Genomic DNA, 14451 nt, shown 5'->3' on the forward strand with positions numbered 1-14451 from the left:
CATAAAGATCAACAACACCCACTAATACATATTTAAAATTAAATAACCATTCCTGACACATGAAATTTGTTTACTGAACTAGCAATATGTTCAGTGGTACGGTTTATCTTTTAAGTGTATATAACTCTTCTTAACAGCTGCAAACAGAGCTACACAATCTGCCTCATTCTAGCTCTGGTTCAGGCAGGTTGATTACTTCCAGTATACCATTAGTCATCCTCCTGAGGATCCTTGCACAGATGATCATTTTGTTCTCTACCATCCTTGAGGATATGTAAATTATTTGGATTTCTGAATTTTTCAGTCCCAAATGTGTTTAACTTTATTATCTGTGAAATTTCTTTCTACAGCACCCATGTAAAATAAGAGAGAAGTATTCTCATTTGCTACAGAAACAGAGCACAGAATAATTAACTCACTTGCTAAAGTAGGACAATGAAACTAAGTTTTGACATCTTCTCAGATGGCAATTATCCTATGCCCTCAAGTTTTGTCTTTCCATTATTTCTTTCTTCCTTTTTTTTTTTTTTTTAATCAGGAATAAATTGCACAGCATGGTTTTTGAAAAAAATACATGAAGTTACTGATTGAACAATTATTATTATTTTTTTTTAAACCTATGGAAGAAGTAAGTATGCGAGCTGTGGATTTCCTTCAGCTAAAAATGTAAAACCTAGAATTCAGAAGGGAATACTGACCACAAAGTAAACTATGTTTACTGATTTGTATTCTCTTGTATGTCTTGTCAAAGCAAAACTTCTGAACCACAAGCCTAAAATAATTAGGTTGACAACTTGTATTTAAAAAGCACTCTGCCAGTCTTTAAGCAGACTTTAAAACTAGCTTCTCTCCACACCCCCACAATATCTGTAAGGAAAAAAAAGTTAAAATGCGTGTCAAATTTTCGTTCATTTCCACTGAACGGAAACACTGTCAGCTTTTTGCAAAGCCGTATCAGTAACTCATGTTTACCTTATCATCTAAGTCATCATCACTCTCATCAATTTCTTCCTGCCGAAGATTCCATTCATACTCTACGTGAACATGTGGATTTAGCTTTCCTGACTTGGCTTGAGAAAGCTGAAAAATAATTTGTATTAGAATATTTGCTCTTCCTTCAGTGTCAATGATGTTAGCATTGTAATAGTTAGCAATTAATGGAAATACTTAGTTTAAACATTTCAGAGACACTACAAAGAAAAATTCAATCAAGGCAATCACACAAACCTCCTCCATTTATTTGAGGTACTGAAGAACTGCTAAAATCTAACAAAGGAGGATTGTATCAAAATGTATAGAAGTTGTCATGTTTGACAAGCATTTGAAAAGGTGGTATGGAGAAAACATACGTGCACAAGAGCAGTATGCATCTGGAGACTTCCTGTCCAAAACAGAAGGGCAACAACTGTTTATAAATTCTGGTACCTAAAGCTACTACTCCCCAAAAAACACAATCCTTATGTTGGAATCACAGTGAAGGTTGAGGAACCTATCCTCATTCAACCATTCAAATGTTCTTTACCTTCTCCTCACTGGGATCAAGCCAATTCCTCTATTTTGCCAGTCAAAACCATGTATTTACAGCCTTTAAAAATCTACTACTACTTTAGTGATCAGGAAAAAAAAATGCAGTTTATGGTTATTCTGAGGATATAGATCTTCAGAAGTAAATTCATTGATTTCCCATCATTATTTATTCCTTCACATGCTTTGAAATGTAGGCTACTTAGAATCATAGAACAGCTTGAGTTGGAAGGGACCTTAAAGACCACCTAGTTCCAACCCCCTGCCATGGACAGGGATGCCACCCACCAGACCAAAGGCCCATCCAGCCTGGCCTTGAACACCTCCAGGGATAGGACATCCGCAGATTTCTCTAGACAGCCTGTGCCAGTGCCTCACTACTCTTACAGTGAAGAATTTACACCTAACCTCTAATCTAAATCTCCCCTCTTTTAGTTTAAAACCATTCCCCATTGTCCTGTCATTACCTGACTAAGCAAAAAGTTGCTCTCCATCTTTTTTATAAGCCCCCTTTAAGTACTGAAAGGCTGCAATGACGCCCCCCCAGCACCTTCTCCAGGCTGAACAGCCCTGGTTCTTTCAGCCTGTCTCCACAGGAGAGGTGCTCCAGACCCTGATCATCTTTGTGGCCCTCCTCTGGGCCTGCTCTAACAGCCCCCCGTCCTTCTTGTGCTGGGGATCCCAAACCGGGATGCGGCGCTCCAAGTGGGGACTCACAACTGCAGAGCAGAGGGGGACAATCCCCTCCCTCAACCCTGCTGGCCACCCCTCTGTGATGCAGCCGAGGACACAGTTTGGCCTTCTGGGTCGCAAGCAGGCAGCTTGCAGTGCTTGGTACTAACTGATTCAGGAGAGGCTGTAACCAAACAAGATCTTTTCTACATAAAATTTGCAAGAGAATGTATTTACAGTCTCTTATGCAAGTTATTAGTAATTACCAATAAGTAACTAATTAAGTTGAAATTTAATGTAATTACACAGTTAAGACTCCAAGCAACAGAAATTAGCTCAGTAGATCTATTATTTTGCAAGCATTTAGATATTTCATCTTTTGTTTTTGCCCATGGCAAACAAGATGCTCACTCATTTCTGTTTCACTCCTACCCTAATCGCATTGTTACTTCTGAGAAAAATGCTGATAATTTTCCTCTTCAAGAATGGAAGACATGGAAATAATTAAAAGAAGCAGAGCATTTACACTAACTATAATAGACTGAGGTATTTGCAGAATTTCAATTACAATAATCAAAGCAATTATTTGCTAGATAAGTTCATTGATAAAATCCATTTTTTTTTTTCTGTGTTTCTTCTTTATCAGCTACTTCACTTTAATGGCAGATATTACTTTATTAAGTATACATTGCAAAGAAAAAAATCCATTCCAACTGGATGTTGTAGAGCAGATCAGTTTCAGCTGCTGGAACACTCAAAACACTGGAAACTGCTTACAGCCAACATGGGAGTAGTTGAGATGTCAGCAAGAGTACACCACCTGATAAACCACGGGAAAATGTGGACTTGCATCCCCAGAAGAATTAAAAAAAAAAGACAAAACTGAATTGTGAAGGACAAGCTCTCTTGATTGTGTAGCAACTAATACATGAGAAGAGCCCTTCATTGTCAAATGAGAAGTATTCAGTTCACTAGCTGCAGAGAACAAATAAATATCTTCCTTGGATTGTCAAAATGACGCAGAAAAGGGCTGAGAAATACAAGTAAGCAGCCTACCGTCTTGCAAATTCTTCTGGCTTTGTCTTGTATGTGACATTTCCACATGACTTAAGCTCTTATATCCCTTAATAATACTTGAATTCACTTGACTACTAAATGTAAGCACACTAGAGGGCTAAGAACAAACAAGCTTGTTGCTCTGATCTAGAAACCTTATTCCTGGCTAGCTGCTTCAGAAGAATACCTGGGAAAAATCTTTTATATCTAACACTTTTATTTCCTCCTTCCCCCACCCACCCCGTTCTTACCAGTTCCTCACATTGGACAGCTTTCAGTCTTTTTGCCGTGTCTAGAGCTGTCTCTCCAGCTTGGTTTACTGCAAAATCAACAATAAGAAAGAGCAATTATTTGAGAAGTTTAAAGAATCAATTCATCAAGTTTCACTATTCTTAGCAGAATAACTTCTAAAAGTTATAAGAGCATCTATTTACTCTAGAGCAGCTGCAGCTCTAAGATTCCACTTTAAGTGCTCCTACATTTCATGTATCATCAGGTTCTTTCTGAACAGCAGCATCTGCTGGGACAGTTCCCAATCCCTCCTAACCATCTTAACAGAGAATATAGAGAAATTTATTGAAGTGAGTTTTACTGGCAAGCGAGTTGAGTGGAGCTTGAAATGACTAAGCAGGAAAAGCAAGCAGACAGAGTAAGAAAGCTCAAAAGAGAAAACTTTTAGAATAAAAAGAAACATGCAGATGTTGATCCAAGCACATTTTACTCAAAGTGATTAACACGAAGTGGTATGAAACCTGAATTTTAAGACAGAAGTTTTATTCTAAGCTGATATTTGAACAGGAATCATTCACAAACTTTCTAGGTATTTTATATTTATGAGGGCTGTAAAATCTTTTACATTTTAAAATAACTCCTGGGCAGAAAGGTGATTTCAGTGACTGAGCACTGAAAACAATCAAACTGAGGTCTCACAGGCAAATACATCTGTGTATTGTATTATACACAGAATGCCAGTCATTGATTCTAGAAAATTTAAAGCTGTCATCTAGAAAGGCCACTTTCGGTAACTACGCATTGGAGGAGATTTTATAAAAATTTGAAAGAATTAAGATCTCTGGAGGAAGAGAGGGCTCCTTACTGAAAGATCTGAGATGGATTAAGAGGTTTAGCATATGGAAGTATGAAAACACAGTATTTCTTAACACATGTAGGTTAAGAGACTACATAAATTCTAAACTTTCAGACATTAAGACTAAGCCTGTGCTTCAAGACGTAAAAAAATGTGGTGCTCCTACTTGATTGCTCAAGGATTGGGGTAGGGGAGTGAACCCAGAAAGGTAAGGACACTTCTGAGCTCTGCTTAGGAGCGAGTGACCAGAATGACCAATATATACACTATATACACTTAAGCTTGCTCAGTTAGTTTCCCCATTTTATTAATCAGGGACATATGTCCTAAAAAAGGTCACATCAAGTTCTTTGACATTGTATTAGAATATCATATTTTAAGGGTGCCTTTTAAGGCAGAAGAAACCAAAGACTTCTGCCACCGAGCTATGAACTTAACTTTAAAAGGGTTTGTAGACTGGCCAGTGGAGGAAAATGATGGCAAAGATGAAAAAGGGAAAAATAGAAGTTCATACTCTTCATCTAGCTTCCTTCCTGCAGCAAGAACTGACAGAATAGATACGTTTTATAGACACAGCTCCTGAGCCTAACAAGCTAGATTTGAAATACACTCCTACCTCAAACTATGGCAGAGAAGGGGAGCATGTAGCAAACAGATAATACCAAGTGTGAGCAAAAGTTTACAGAGATTCCGTTTCTCATGAAAACTTCTGCAAAGACATGATGAAAAATGGACTGATACAGGTACTGAAAGTGCTATATCTTACACATGAAGACAGCAAAGAGGAAGAAGAAAGGCAGCTGAGAAAGATAATCCCTTCTCTAATCAGCTACAGTGGTGGCTTGGGAATGCTGGGTGAAGCCACAGTGCCAACTGACATTAACATCAAAAACAGAATTAATTGTTGGGTACACAAAGCCTACGTGCATCTAGAGTTGAATTAACATGAACAGTCATTTGAAGCATTTTAACATAGAAGTACTAGATGAATTTTACAATACAAACAACAAACCTAGAATCCAGAATGTGTCAGAAATATCGAAGAAATCTATAGGGATTATCAATTAGTACTTCATATTAGAAATTTGTTGTTGCTAATCTTTTATGACTAAGTTCAATTTCTTAACTGAATGCCTCTTTTAGGCTTGTTGGTAGGAAAATTTTAATCTTTAATACATGGAAGAGTTTTGTTTGTTTTCTTAAAAAAGCTCACTTAATACAATGGGACATAAATAAAATTGGTTGAAAATGTAGAAGAATTTTTAGGAAATCACTGTTTTCTAGTATTAAATAATGAACTTACCTACATCAATAGTTGGTTTCCCCCTCAAAAGCAATTTCAAACACTCAGGCTTATTATATATACTGCAGTAGTGTAGAACCGTATTGCCCAATGCTGTTTGCTTATCCAGGTTTCCACTAAACATGAATGGAAAAAAAAAAAAAGGAAAAAGTACAGTACATGTAATTAATTTCAGATCTAGCATCTCTATAAATAATAAAATAGAGATAATCACACAAATACTTTACTGGGCGAATATGAATTAGAAGTAAAGGAGAAATGAGTATTTTTCAATTAAATATTACTCTAAGACTATTAAGAATTATAGCTCAAAGCATATTGCTGGAAATTCCTGAGCTGCAGTTGAAAATGAGAATTTACAGATGTTCATCCAAAATAAAAAAAAAAAACAACTCAGATTTGAGCATAATCATTTGTAAAGTCACTGCAATAGTTTTCCACCTGCCACTTCATTGGAATTTCTTTTCAAACATTGTCAATTAGACAGATAAATAGTATCTAAAAAAAAACAAAACATTTTTACGTGGTTAGAAATGGCTCAAAAAAAAGTCCCACAAACTCAAGGAACTATAAGAATGCACAAGAGTCAGAAGAAGGAACGTAAGGGTACACCATTAGGGAAAGACAAGCTGTGCAAAGGGGTTCACAGGGTTTTTTAAAACTGTACATCCTTCAGTTTTCAACTTTTAAAACCAAGTTTCTCCCCCCAAAATGCACTAACTTATAATTGGATCAATATAATACATTTATAAACATAGAAAGCTCAGAAGATGGCAGCTATTCCTCCACTCAGTATTACCCATATTGAACAGTAAGAGCAGGCAAAATGCCGAGCCCATATGGTGTAAAAGTCCTCTTACATTCAGAGTCAGACAAAAATATAGAATGCTGACAGAAGCACATACAAAATGATAGCTACCCAAAGAAACCATAAAGTTACATAAATAACATATCAAATGATAAAAAATTTAAATAATAATCCAAAATAAATCCTTCAATAATGCTCAAAATCATAACTTGGCTTCTAATACAACTATTAAATTATGGACTCCAATGGCTAGTGAATATTAGTCACTTAATGTTTTTATTTTTTTAAAAAATAACACTTTTATAATAGTCAACACTACATTTAACTTAAACAAGTGATGGTAGAATGAAGTTCAAGTGACTTGAAGGTTACAGAGCTCATCTGCACAGCGCCAGAGATGGTGTCAGGAACAAGGACTTTGAACCTGCTGTTACCAGAGGACAAAACTTCCTCCCTAACACTGCCTAAATGCACTGCTCCATGAACTATTAGAGAAGAGAAGGAAAAAATAAGTATTCACTTACTGCATTTCAAATAGCAGGTATGATTTCCTGTGCTCAAGGGAAAATGAATCATTCCTGAAATCAAACACTCTGCCCCTAGCTCAAGCATGTTGTGATGAATCTTCTGGGTTTTCCCTGACTGTCCACTCTCTCACTTTTCTGCAAAAGCCATCATCTGACACAGCAAGTAATTACTGACTCCTTTAAGTTAACTTTTAAACAGTTGATGAACTAGTAAATTTACTTTGAAAGAGGTGTTCTGAATTCTATTCATCATTTTCTGATAAAGATCCCTGTTTTCCACTCTCACGGTTTCTTTGTGTTTGTCCTGTATTTGGAACTGTCACTTGTCATCCATCCTTTATCTGAACTATTCATTTTCTTATGTTCTAAATCAATGCTCTTTTCACTCTACATAAATGAAAATAGGATTAAAGGAGAAACTTCCATCCATGTTTTTATTCTACTCTTCTTTGCTCCCCCTCTACTGACTAGGAACACAAATGTCAACTCAAAGGTATTAAATTAAGCTTTTCTGAAACATATTGAATTTAATAATTAAGTGATAAACACTGTGCAAAGCACTGCAAGGATGGCTTTGAACACTATTTTTTATTCACAATTTAACAAAAAATGTGCAAGCCATACCAGTTTTGTACAAGGAAGTCAACCAGATGGAGAGAGGTTTGGTCAGCAGTCCGGACTGCTAAATGAAGTGCTGTTTCACCTGGCTCCTAAACACATGCAAATAAAAGTTAGAATTTTGCATTTTTTTTTCTGCAAAACTTATATCAGACCTGAACATATGTCACTCTTTTACAGTAAGTCATTCTACAGAAAAATATCCAGAAATTATCTCAAAAACAGACACTAGGTGCTTCGAAAGAAATGGCATCACTCTTTCTGATATCATAGCTTTTTCATAACCAGTCCTCCCTTTGGGTGGATAATGATGGATAAAAACATCCCAAAAAGCCTTTAACCATTTAACTTGCTAGTAACTAAAAGCATCCAAAAGTGTTTCCGTGACAAGCATCCTGTGGTATCTCCAGTGCTGGGGCTGTACTGAACTTCCACTCTAAATACCGACAGGCGCTCTGACCTTTGCCAAGTTATCTGCTTTCACAGAACTTGTTGAGAATGGTCTGAGATCTCTCTAAGTTGACTTTAAAAGTAATGGGAGAAAACTTTGCTGATCAAGTGGTCGCACAGCATCTTTTATAACCTCCACAACGTCTATAAAGTCAGGTTATGTTGCTCTTGAGTAACATTTCTACATGGATACTTGAAGTGAAATGGGACTGATTTTGAGAGAAACTGTTACTGACTTCAGCAGGAACTGTTAAATGTTCAGAAATGTGTTAAAAAAAAAAAAAAAAAAGCCTTTTCCTGGCTGAAAGAATTATACTTCTGTAAATGTTTAATCACAAGCTGTGCAGGCATCAAATTTATTGCTTCCACCTATAGAATACAGAGACCTGTACACAGCCAGTAACGTATTCCTTCAGCAGCTACTTCAAATGCAGATGTGATACTGCCAGTGGCATCAGCTAACCCTGGGTTAGTACTAAGCCAAACCCTCTCTCTGGTCCTTTTCCTAAAAGGAATATACAGCAGAACCCTGCTTTTCAACATACTATAGCTGCACCTAGAATAGTGTATCATAGTGTATTGCATTTCACCCTCCTTCAGACTAACTGCTGGCAACAGACACGGTCTTCTGTTCTGCCCCCACAAGGACATCACATTAAGGAAAGCAAGAAAAACATTTTCATCTATTATTTTTTCTTTTAGCAACTAAGGCAGCAGTCCCTGTTACTGGACATTTTAAAGATATACCTTACTTAAAATACTCAGCTTTGTTTACCTGATAAGCTTACCTGTCCAGGCTCTAACAGTGGCTCCATTAGCTCTACCCCCTCTGCATAGACTTGAATTAGTGCAAGTAAATCCCTGGATTTGACAGCCTCAAGTAATTCACTCAGTTTAGCTGCTGAAGATGCACAAGTCTTCCTCGAGAACTTATGATCTACATACTTAGCAGTGATAAATTCTTTACGTGCAGTCCTGTGGGGTGTGAAAATAAAGCTTGGTTTAGAAATTTTTAGAAAAATGGGTCAACAATTTAAATTTTAAATCACCTTGCCTAACTCAGTTTTACTCCTCCCTTCTGAGTTTCTAGCAGATGAAGACTTATTTATTACTGTAACGCACGCTTTTCTTGCGAACAAGCCTGAAATAAGATATTTGTTCAATTGTATCCTGCATTCTTGCTAAAAATCAAAGTTACTCTCACTCTGGTTAACTCATATCAAAGATAAAAACAAAGCCTAAAGCGTATCTCATGGAAACACACCTCCATGTTAAAAATACAAGCATGAAAAACAGTCTCAAAGAAAAAAAAATACCAGAGCAGCTATAGAACAGCATAACAGATTAAAAGGTCTGGACAAACCACATCTGTTATGCTCTCTGTTCAACTCCTACACCAGGGAAAGGAAGAGAAAGCGTGTCACGACCTCAAAACAGTACTGAAACTAGTGTCAGTTTAGTCCAAGGGTATTACCATTTGAGCTTGTACTACAAAACTGAAAAACTTTCAAGATTCAGTAGCATGCTCTATAGAAGTCCAAGCCTACAGTTTTCTACAGTGAAGCTCAAGTAGCTAAAATGTGACTAGATAGCAGAAGACTAACTTTTAAGAAACGCCACAGATGGAGTTTTTAAAAAAAACTTTTCTGCCATTATTGTCTACCTCTAGCTTTTTTTTTTATTGCTTAAGACATTTTACATGCACACATATATTCCATGGTAAAATTAATATCAAAGCCTTTAGAGGTTCAAAACTTACATATCACTTGATGGACTCGGTTTAGGTGAAGGACTAGGTAAATTCCCTTCCATAATATCATTAAAACTATTATTTCCTACATTCTTGGCCAGCTGCAATAAAAAAAAAAAAAAAAGGAGAAAGAGGTTTTTGTTGTCTTTTTTTCATCTCACAGAAAGCTAAAACCTGGACTATTAATAGGCATTTTCCACATTATTAACAAATGGTAGAACACAAAAGGTTAGAAAATTAAAGCACAATACTTACATTAAAACAGAAAGCAATTAAAATAAAGTGTGAATCAGGATTTGTTGTAAAAACGACTTCACAACCACAGCTAATTATTTGCATTTGTAGATAAACTGCCTCAGATACAAAAACAGAATGAAAAACTAGCAGCACAAACACTGGAACAATGCTGGTACATTAATCTAGAAGTTCTGGAAAAAAGCTCAGACTTAACAGAAACTTATGCTTGACAATATTACTTTAAATGGATAATTACTTTATATGAATATATATAATTACTATATAAATATTACTATAATATATAAATATATATATTATATGAATATACAATTATATAAAAATATATATAATATGTAATTATACTTATAATTACTTTAAATGAATAGTAATTTTATGAACTCACAGAAAGAAAAAGGAAAAGAAAGAAAACCCCAAAAAAGAAACTTACCAAGAGTTCAGACGTTCCTAATTTGTCTAATTCCAAAGACTGGATTCGAGAAATATGGACACCCATTTCTCTGTGTATTCCAGAACACTCTATGCAGGTTAAAATGCCCAAATTAGTTGATAGCCATGTCGGATCTGTAGAATTGAAAACGAAAAATTTAGTCAAAGTTCAATAAAGAATCTTCTGTGGTGGCAAGAAATCCAAATGCAATCCGAAATAATTCCTCATTTAACCCTTTAACAAATGGAAACAAACTAAGAATATCTCATACTTTTCCCCAAAATGCACTGCAAGTATAACCATACATTGCGACCAACAGAATTTAGTTTTTCAGATTTAGTGACAGTCCCAGTGGCACTGAATTTAGACTTCTAAATCCATAACGTATTACACATGTTCAGGTTGTAAAATTTGCTTCTTCCAGAAAGAGGGTAAGCTTTTGTTTCCCATTTCTAAAAAGAACAGGCATCCTACATTCCACCACTGACAACTTCTGAAGTTTTAGTATTTACTTCTTAAATAGTATTTCTTCATTAAAAAAAAATGACCATAGCATTCTGCAACATGTAGAATGCAACATGTAGTAATATGCTGTGGAAAATTCAAGGAACTAAGGGGTTAGTCCAATGAAAAAAGTGCACTGTCAGGGAGGAGATCTCCATCCTTACATTACAAACGTTACTTAAGGAGCAAGATCACTCTTTTGAAGGAAAAATACCAACTGTAGACATATTTTGTATACATACGTGTCTTCAAATTAATCTTCCTTGTCCCAAATATTAATTGATAAAGAATTAAATCAAGACTTTAAAGCAGTGAGCTGGGGTGCAGAAGTGAAGCTTAAAACTTCACTATAAATCAGAAGATGAATGAGAACTGTAATCCAAAGTTTCTGCAGCTTTACACAGCAAAATAACGGAATGAACGAGTTCCAGGACTTGACATTATCAATTTGCAATATTCTACTTTGTGTTTCTATCTAGGTATTTCTCACGTGGATCAGTTCTGCATCAGTAAGCATCTCCAAGATCCATTATATCTACTCAGTTCCCAGTGAAGATCATCTTCTTGAATTACCTTCTTAGATTTGAAAGCTGTAACAGCTACCAAGTACCATACCAATTCAGTACTGCTATGCCAAGCTGCTGCTTCTTAAACTCTAAGTGACATATAACTGGCCTGTAACTGTACTTCTTAAGATATAATTGGATAGGACTCTAACTCTGGGTCTCATTTCTTTGCATAAAACTACTTATTCCATCTACAAATATTTTTTGATACTGCAATTCCAGTAGTCTCATGCCAAGATAAAACCTCAGAGTAAGATCTGGGCCAGGTCAACTTTTCCACAGTCATTGTCTAAGCATTACTCACTTCTACTTAGTAGCATGCACAGGATCAGTGATGCCAAGCAACTTCCATTCAAGTGCAACAAGCATCTAGAGACAGTGCAACAAGAGCAGTTCAAACTCCAGAGGGGCTTGAACTGCTGGAAGTAAGCACAGACAACACACAAAAATATTTTAGTGGATTAAACAGAACTAACGTATGAAAGTCAAATACTTGTTCTTTTAAAAGCAGGTTGAAGACCGATCGATAAACCGCTTAAAAAATTAGTTTGCGCCTCCAAATAAAACACTTTGCTCACAACAAGAAGTTGATGACATTAACAAATGGAGATACCTGGTGAGCCACAATCACAACAGACTTCATTTCCGGGTAACCTCTGTATGTCATCAATAATGGCTTTTGTCAGATCCTCTAAACTGTTCTCCCCTGTGCTCTGCTCTCCACGGAATGCCATATTTAACGCTTCTTCTTTGCTGTTAGTCAGTACTGATATCCATCTAGCACAAGATAAAGACCTTAATGAAGATCTGCATTTGCAAATACAAATTTATCTATCAACTGTAGAAAGCTTTCCAGGAACAAAATATTAGTGTCAATATAGGGAAGAATCACATTTTGGGACTGAGTAGGGGAAAAACTGAGACACAACGGGAAAGAATTGAGGAAAGGTAAGAATGAAAAGACAGAATACAAGTCTTAGATCTAAGGTCCCTTTGGCAATCAAATTTAAGGTTAAAGCAGTGCACTTTTCAGTTTCCTCAAATAAGCAGAAGCTGTGGAAGAGAAAGGCTGCCAATAAGCTCCTGTAAATTGAGCTGTCATAAAAGTAGGTGTCTTCCTAAAAAGTAGATTTTCCTAAAGCCTATCCCATTAGTAGAGGAAATTTTAACCACTATTTTCTTCCATGTGCATCCTTCCTTGCAGAGGACAGAGCAAGCACATTTTGGAACATGTTTATTGCCTTTCAAAATGCAAGGCTCAGCATACTAACCAGAGCCAAGCATAATGTCCACATTAATGAAAATGGCCATGGCAACAAACGGGGTAAGGAGTTCAAAAAGAGAAGATGACAGGAGAGTAACAATATTGATGACCAATGTTGAGCTTTAAGAGTACCTGCTGACTGCAACAAATCGAGATTCCCTGATGATATTTCAGGCATTAGATTTCCCTGTGCACTCACTCGGCCAGTTTTTGATTACGCCATAATGTTTTAATTAAAAACAAAACAAACCTCTGGCTGCTGCCTTAAAGGTCAAACCAAAGTGGAGAAAGTGATTACATGAAAGACAAGCACATTGCAGACACAGCATTACCTAATTTACAAGAAGAGTATGCTAAGAAATCCTCTGAGGTATAATGATTTTAGATGTTTTTTAGATCTACTTCTCTTGCAGATATTTTGCATAGCTATTTTAGCAGTGCCCTCAACCCATTTCCTGTTTACAGTATTACAATCAGCCCCAATCATCATTCTGAAATGTGCTAGAACGTCTATGATCATCCAAACACACTGATAAAAGTTCAGGCTGAAGTTTATAATCTCTCCTTGAAATAATAATGCAAAGATAATTTTAAAGGGTTTCAGAGGTAGATTTATGTAAGTAGTCTTGCAATGCAGATTCAGAGTCTGAACAGGTATGTGGGCAGCATATATTATATACTTCATATACATGCGCTTCTGAAATACGTGGGCTGAGAATAATCTGCAAATTGGTACCTAAAAGAAAATGCTTTAAAAAAATAGTGAAAAACCAATATTAAAAATAAAAGAAATGGAAATATTTGGAAATAAATTTGCTGCATAGTTTGTAAGCTGAAAGCAACCTTCACATGCATTCTCTCCAGTTAAATGACACCGTGTAAGAACCCCCGCTAGATGGCACTCCTCTGCAATTTTTCTGATGAAATCTGCTGTTCCTGCAATGTAAGAGGAGGCAGTGCCTTGCTTCTAATGATACAGTAATGTTTTGTTAAACATACAGAGTAAAATAATCATTAAGCTTAGAGCAACAGCATTTATCCTGACCTTTGCTGACAATTCTTTTCAGGGTTACGATTTCATTAGTTTGTTAAAAATGAAGAATCTGAATAAAACTCAATTATGCAGTAACAAAAAATATTAGATGTAATTAAAATAAACATGACATCACTGAGCCAGCTGTCAGTGCGACACAGATTTCCATATTAAGAGCTTCTAAATAGTAAAACAACAAATTATTTTTGTTTTGTTTCCTCAGCTAGAAGGAAGCCACCTTCCCAGTCGGCCTGTCACTGGTGTCATCTGCGAGATGGTCAAAGCAAGAGGTAACACAGCATCAGCAAGCAAATTTAACACAAACACAAGAATAGACTTATTCTTAATAACTAATGCTAATTATACATGAAGTCCACAGTTGGTGGCCAGGCCTTCCTGGCATGCTGTACGTTCAGAAAAAAAAAATATTCAAATCATTAACTATGCCATACTGAGTCAACGTCAAAAGTTATAAAAACTTTCTGCTGTTCTTCCTCTTTTTCTTATCTGTACTAGTCATTTTTCTTTTCTTCCTTCCCCATTTTTTTTTCTTGTCTTTCTTTCAGTATATTTGCTTAGTTTCACAACACTACCAGCATAAGGC

At 36.1% G+C, this 14451-nt stretch overlaps 1 protein-coding gene across 6 annotated transcripts in view; it reads right to left on the reverse strand.

Annotated features, from left to right (window-relative positions):
- ASAP1 (ArfGAP with SH3 domain, ankyrin repeat and PH domain 1) overlaps positions 1-14451 on the reverse strand; it is a 166351-nt gene that overhangs the window by 26127 nt on the left and 125773 nt on the right. For all 6 annotated transcript variants that reach the window (XM_035318947.1, XM_035318944.1, XM_035318946.1 and 3 more), the window contains 8 exons: positions 12164-12327; positions 10481-10614; positions 9805-9896; positions 8834-9020; positions 7602-7687; positions 5643-5758; positions 3504-3571; positions 973-1080 (listed from right to left, as the gene is read on the reverse strand). In XM_035318947.1, coding sequence (XP_035174838.1) covers positions 973-1080; positions 3504-3571; positions 5643-5758; positions 7602-7687; positions 8834-9020; positions 9805-9896; positions 10481-10614; positions 12164-12327 — 955 coding nt within the window. The remainder of the gene's footprint in view (positions 1-972; positions 1081-3503; positions 3572-5642; positions 5759-7601; positions 7688-8833; positions 9021-9804; positions 9897-10480; positions 10615-12163; positions 12328-14451) is intronic.

The sequence above is a fragment of the Oxyura jamaicensis genome, chromosome 2 (genome assembly GCF_011077185.1).
Source record: "Oxyura jamaicensis isolate SHBP4307 breed ruddy duck chromosome 2, BPBGC_Ojam_1.0, whole genome shotgun sequence".
NCBI lineage: Eukaryota > Metazoa > Chordata > Aves > Anseriformes > Anatidae > Oxyura > Oxyura jamaicensis.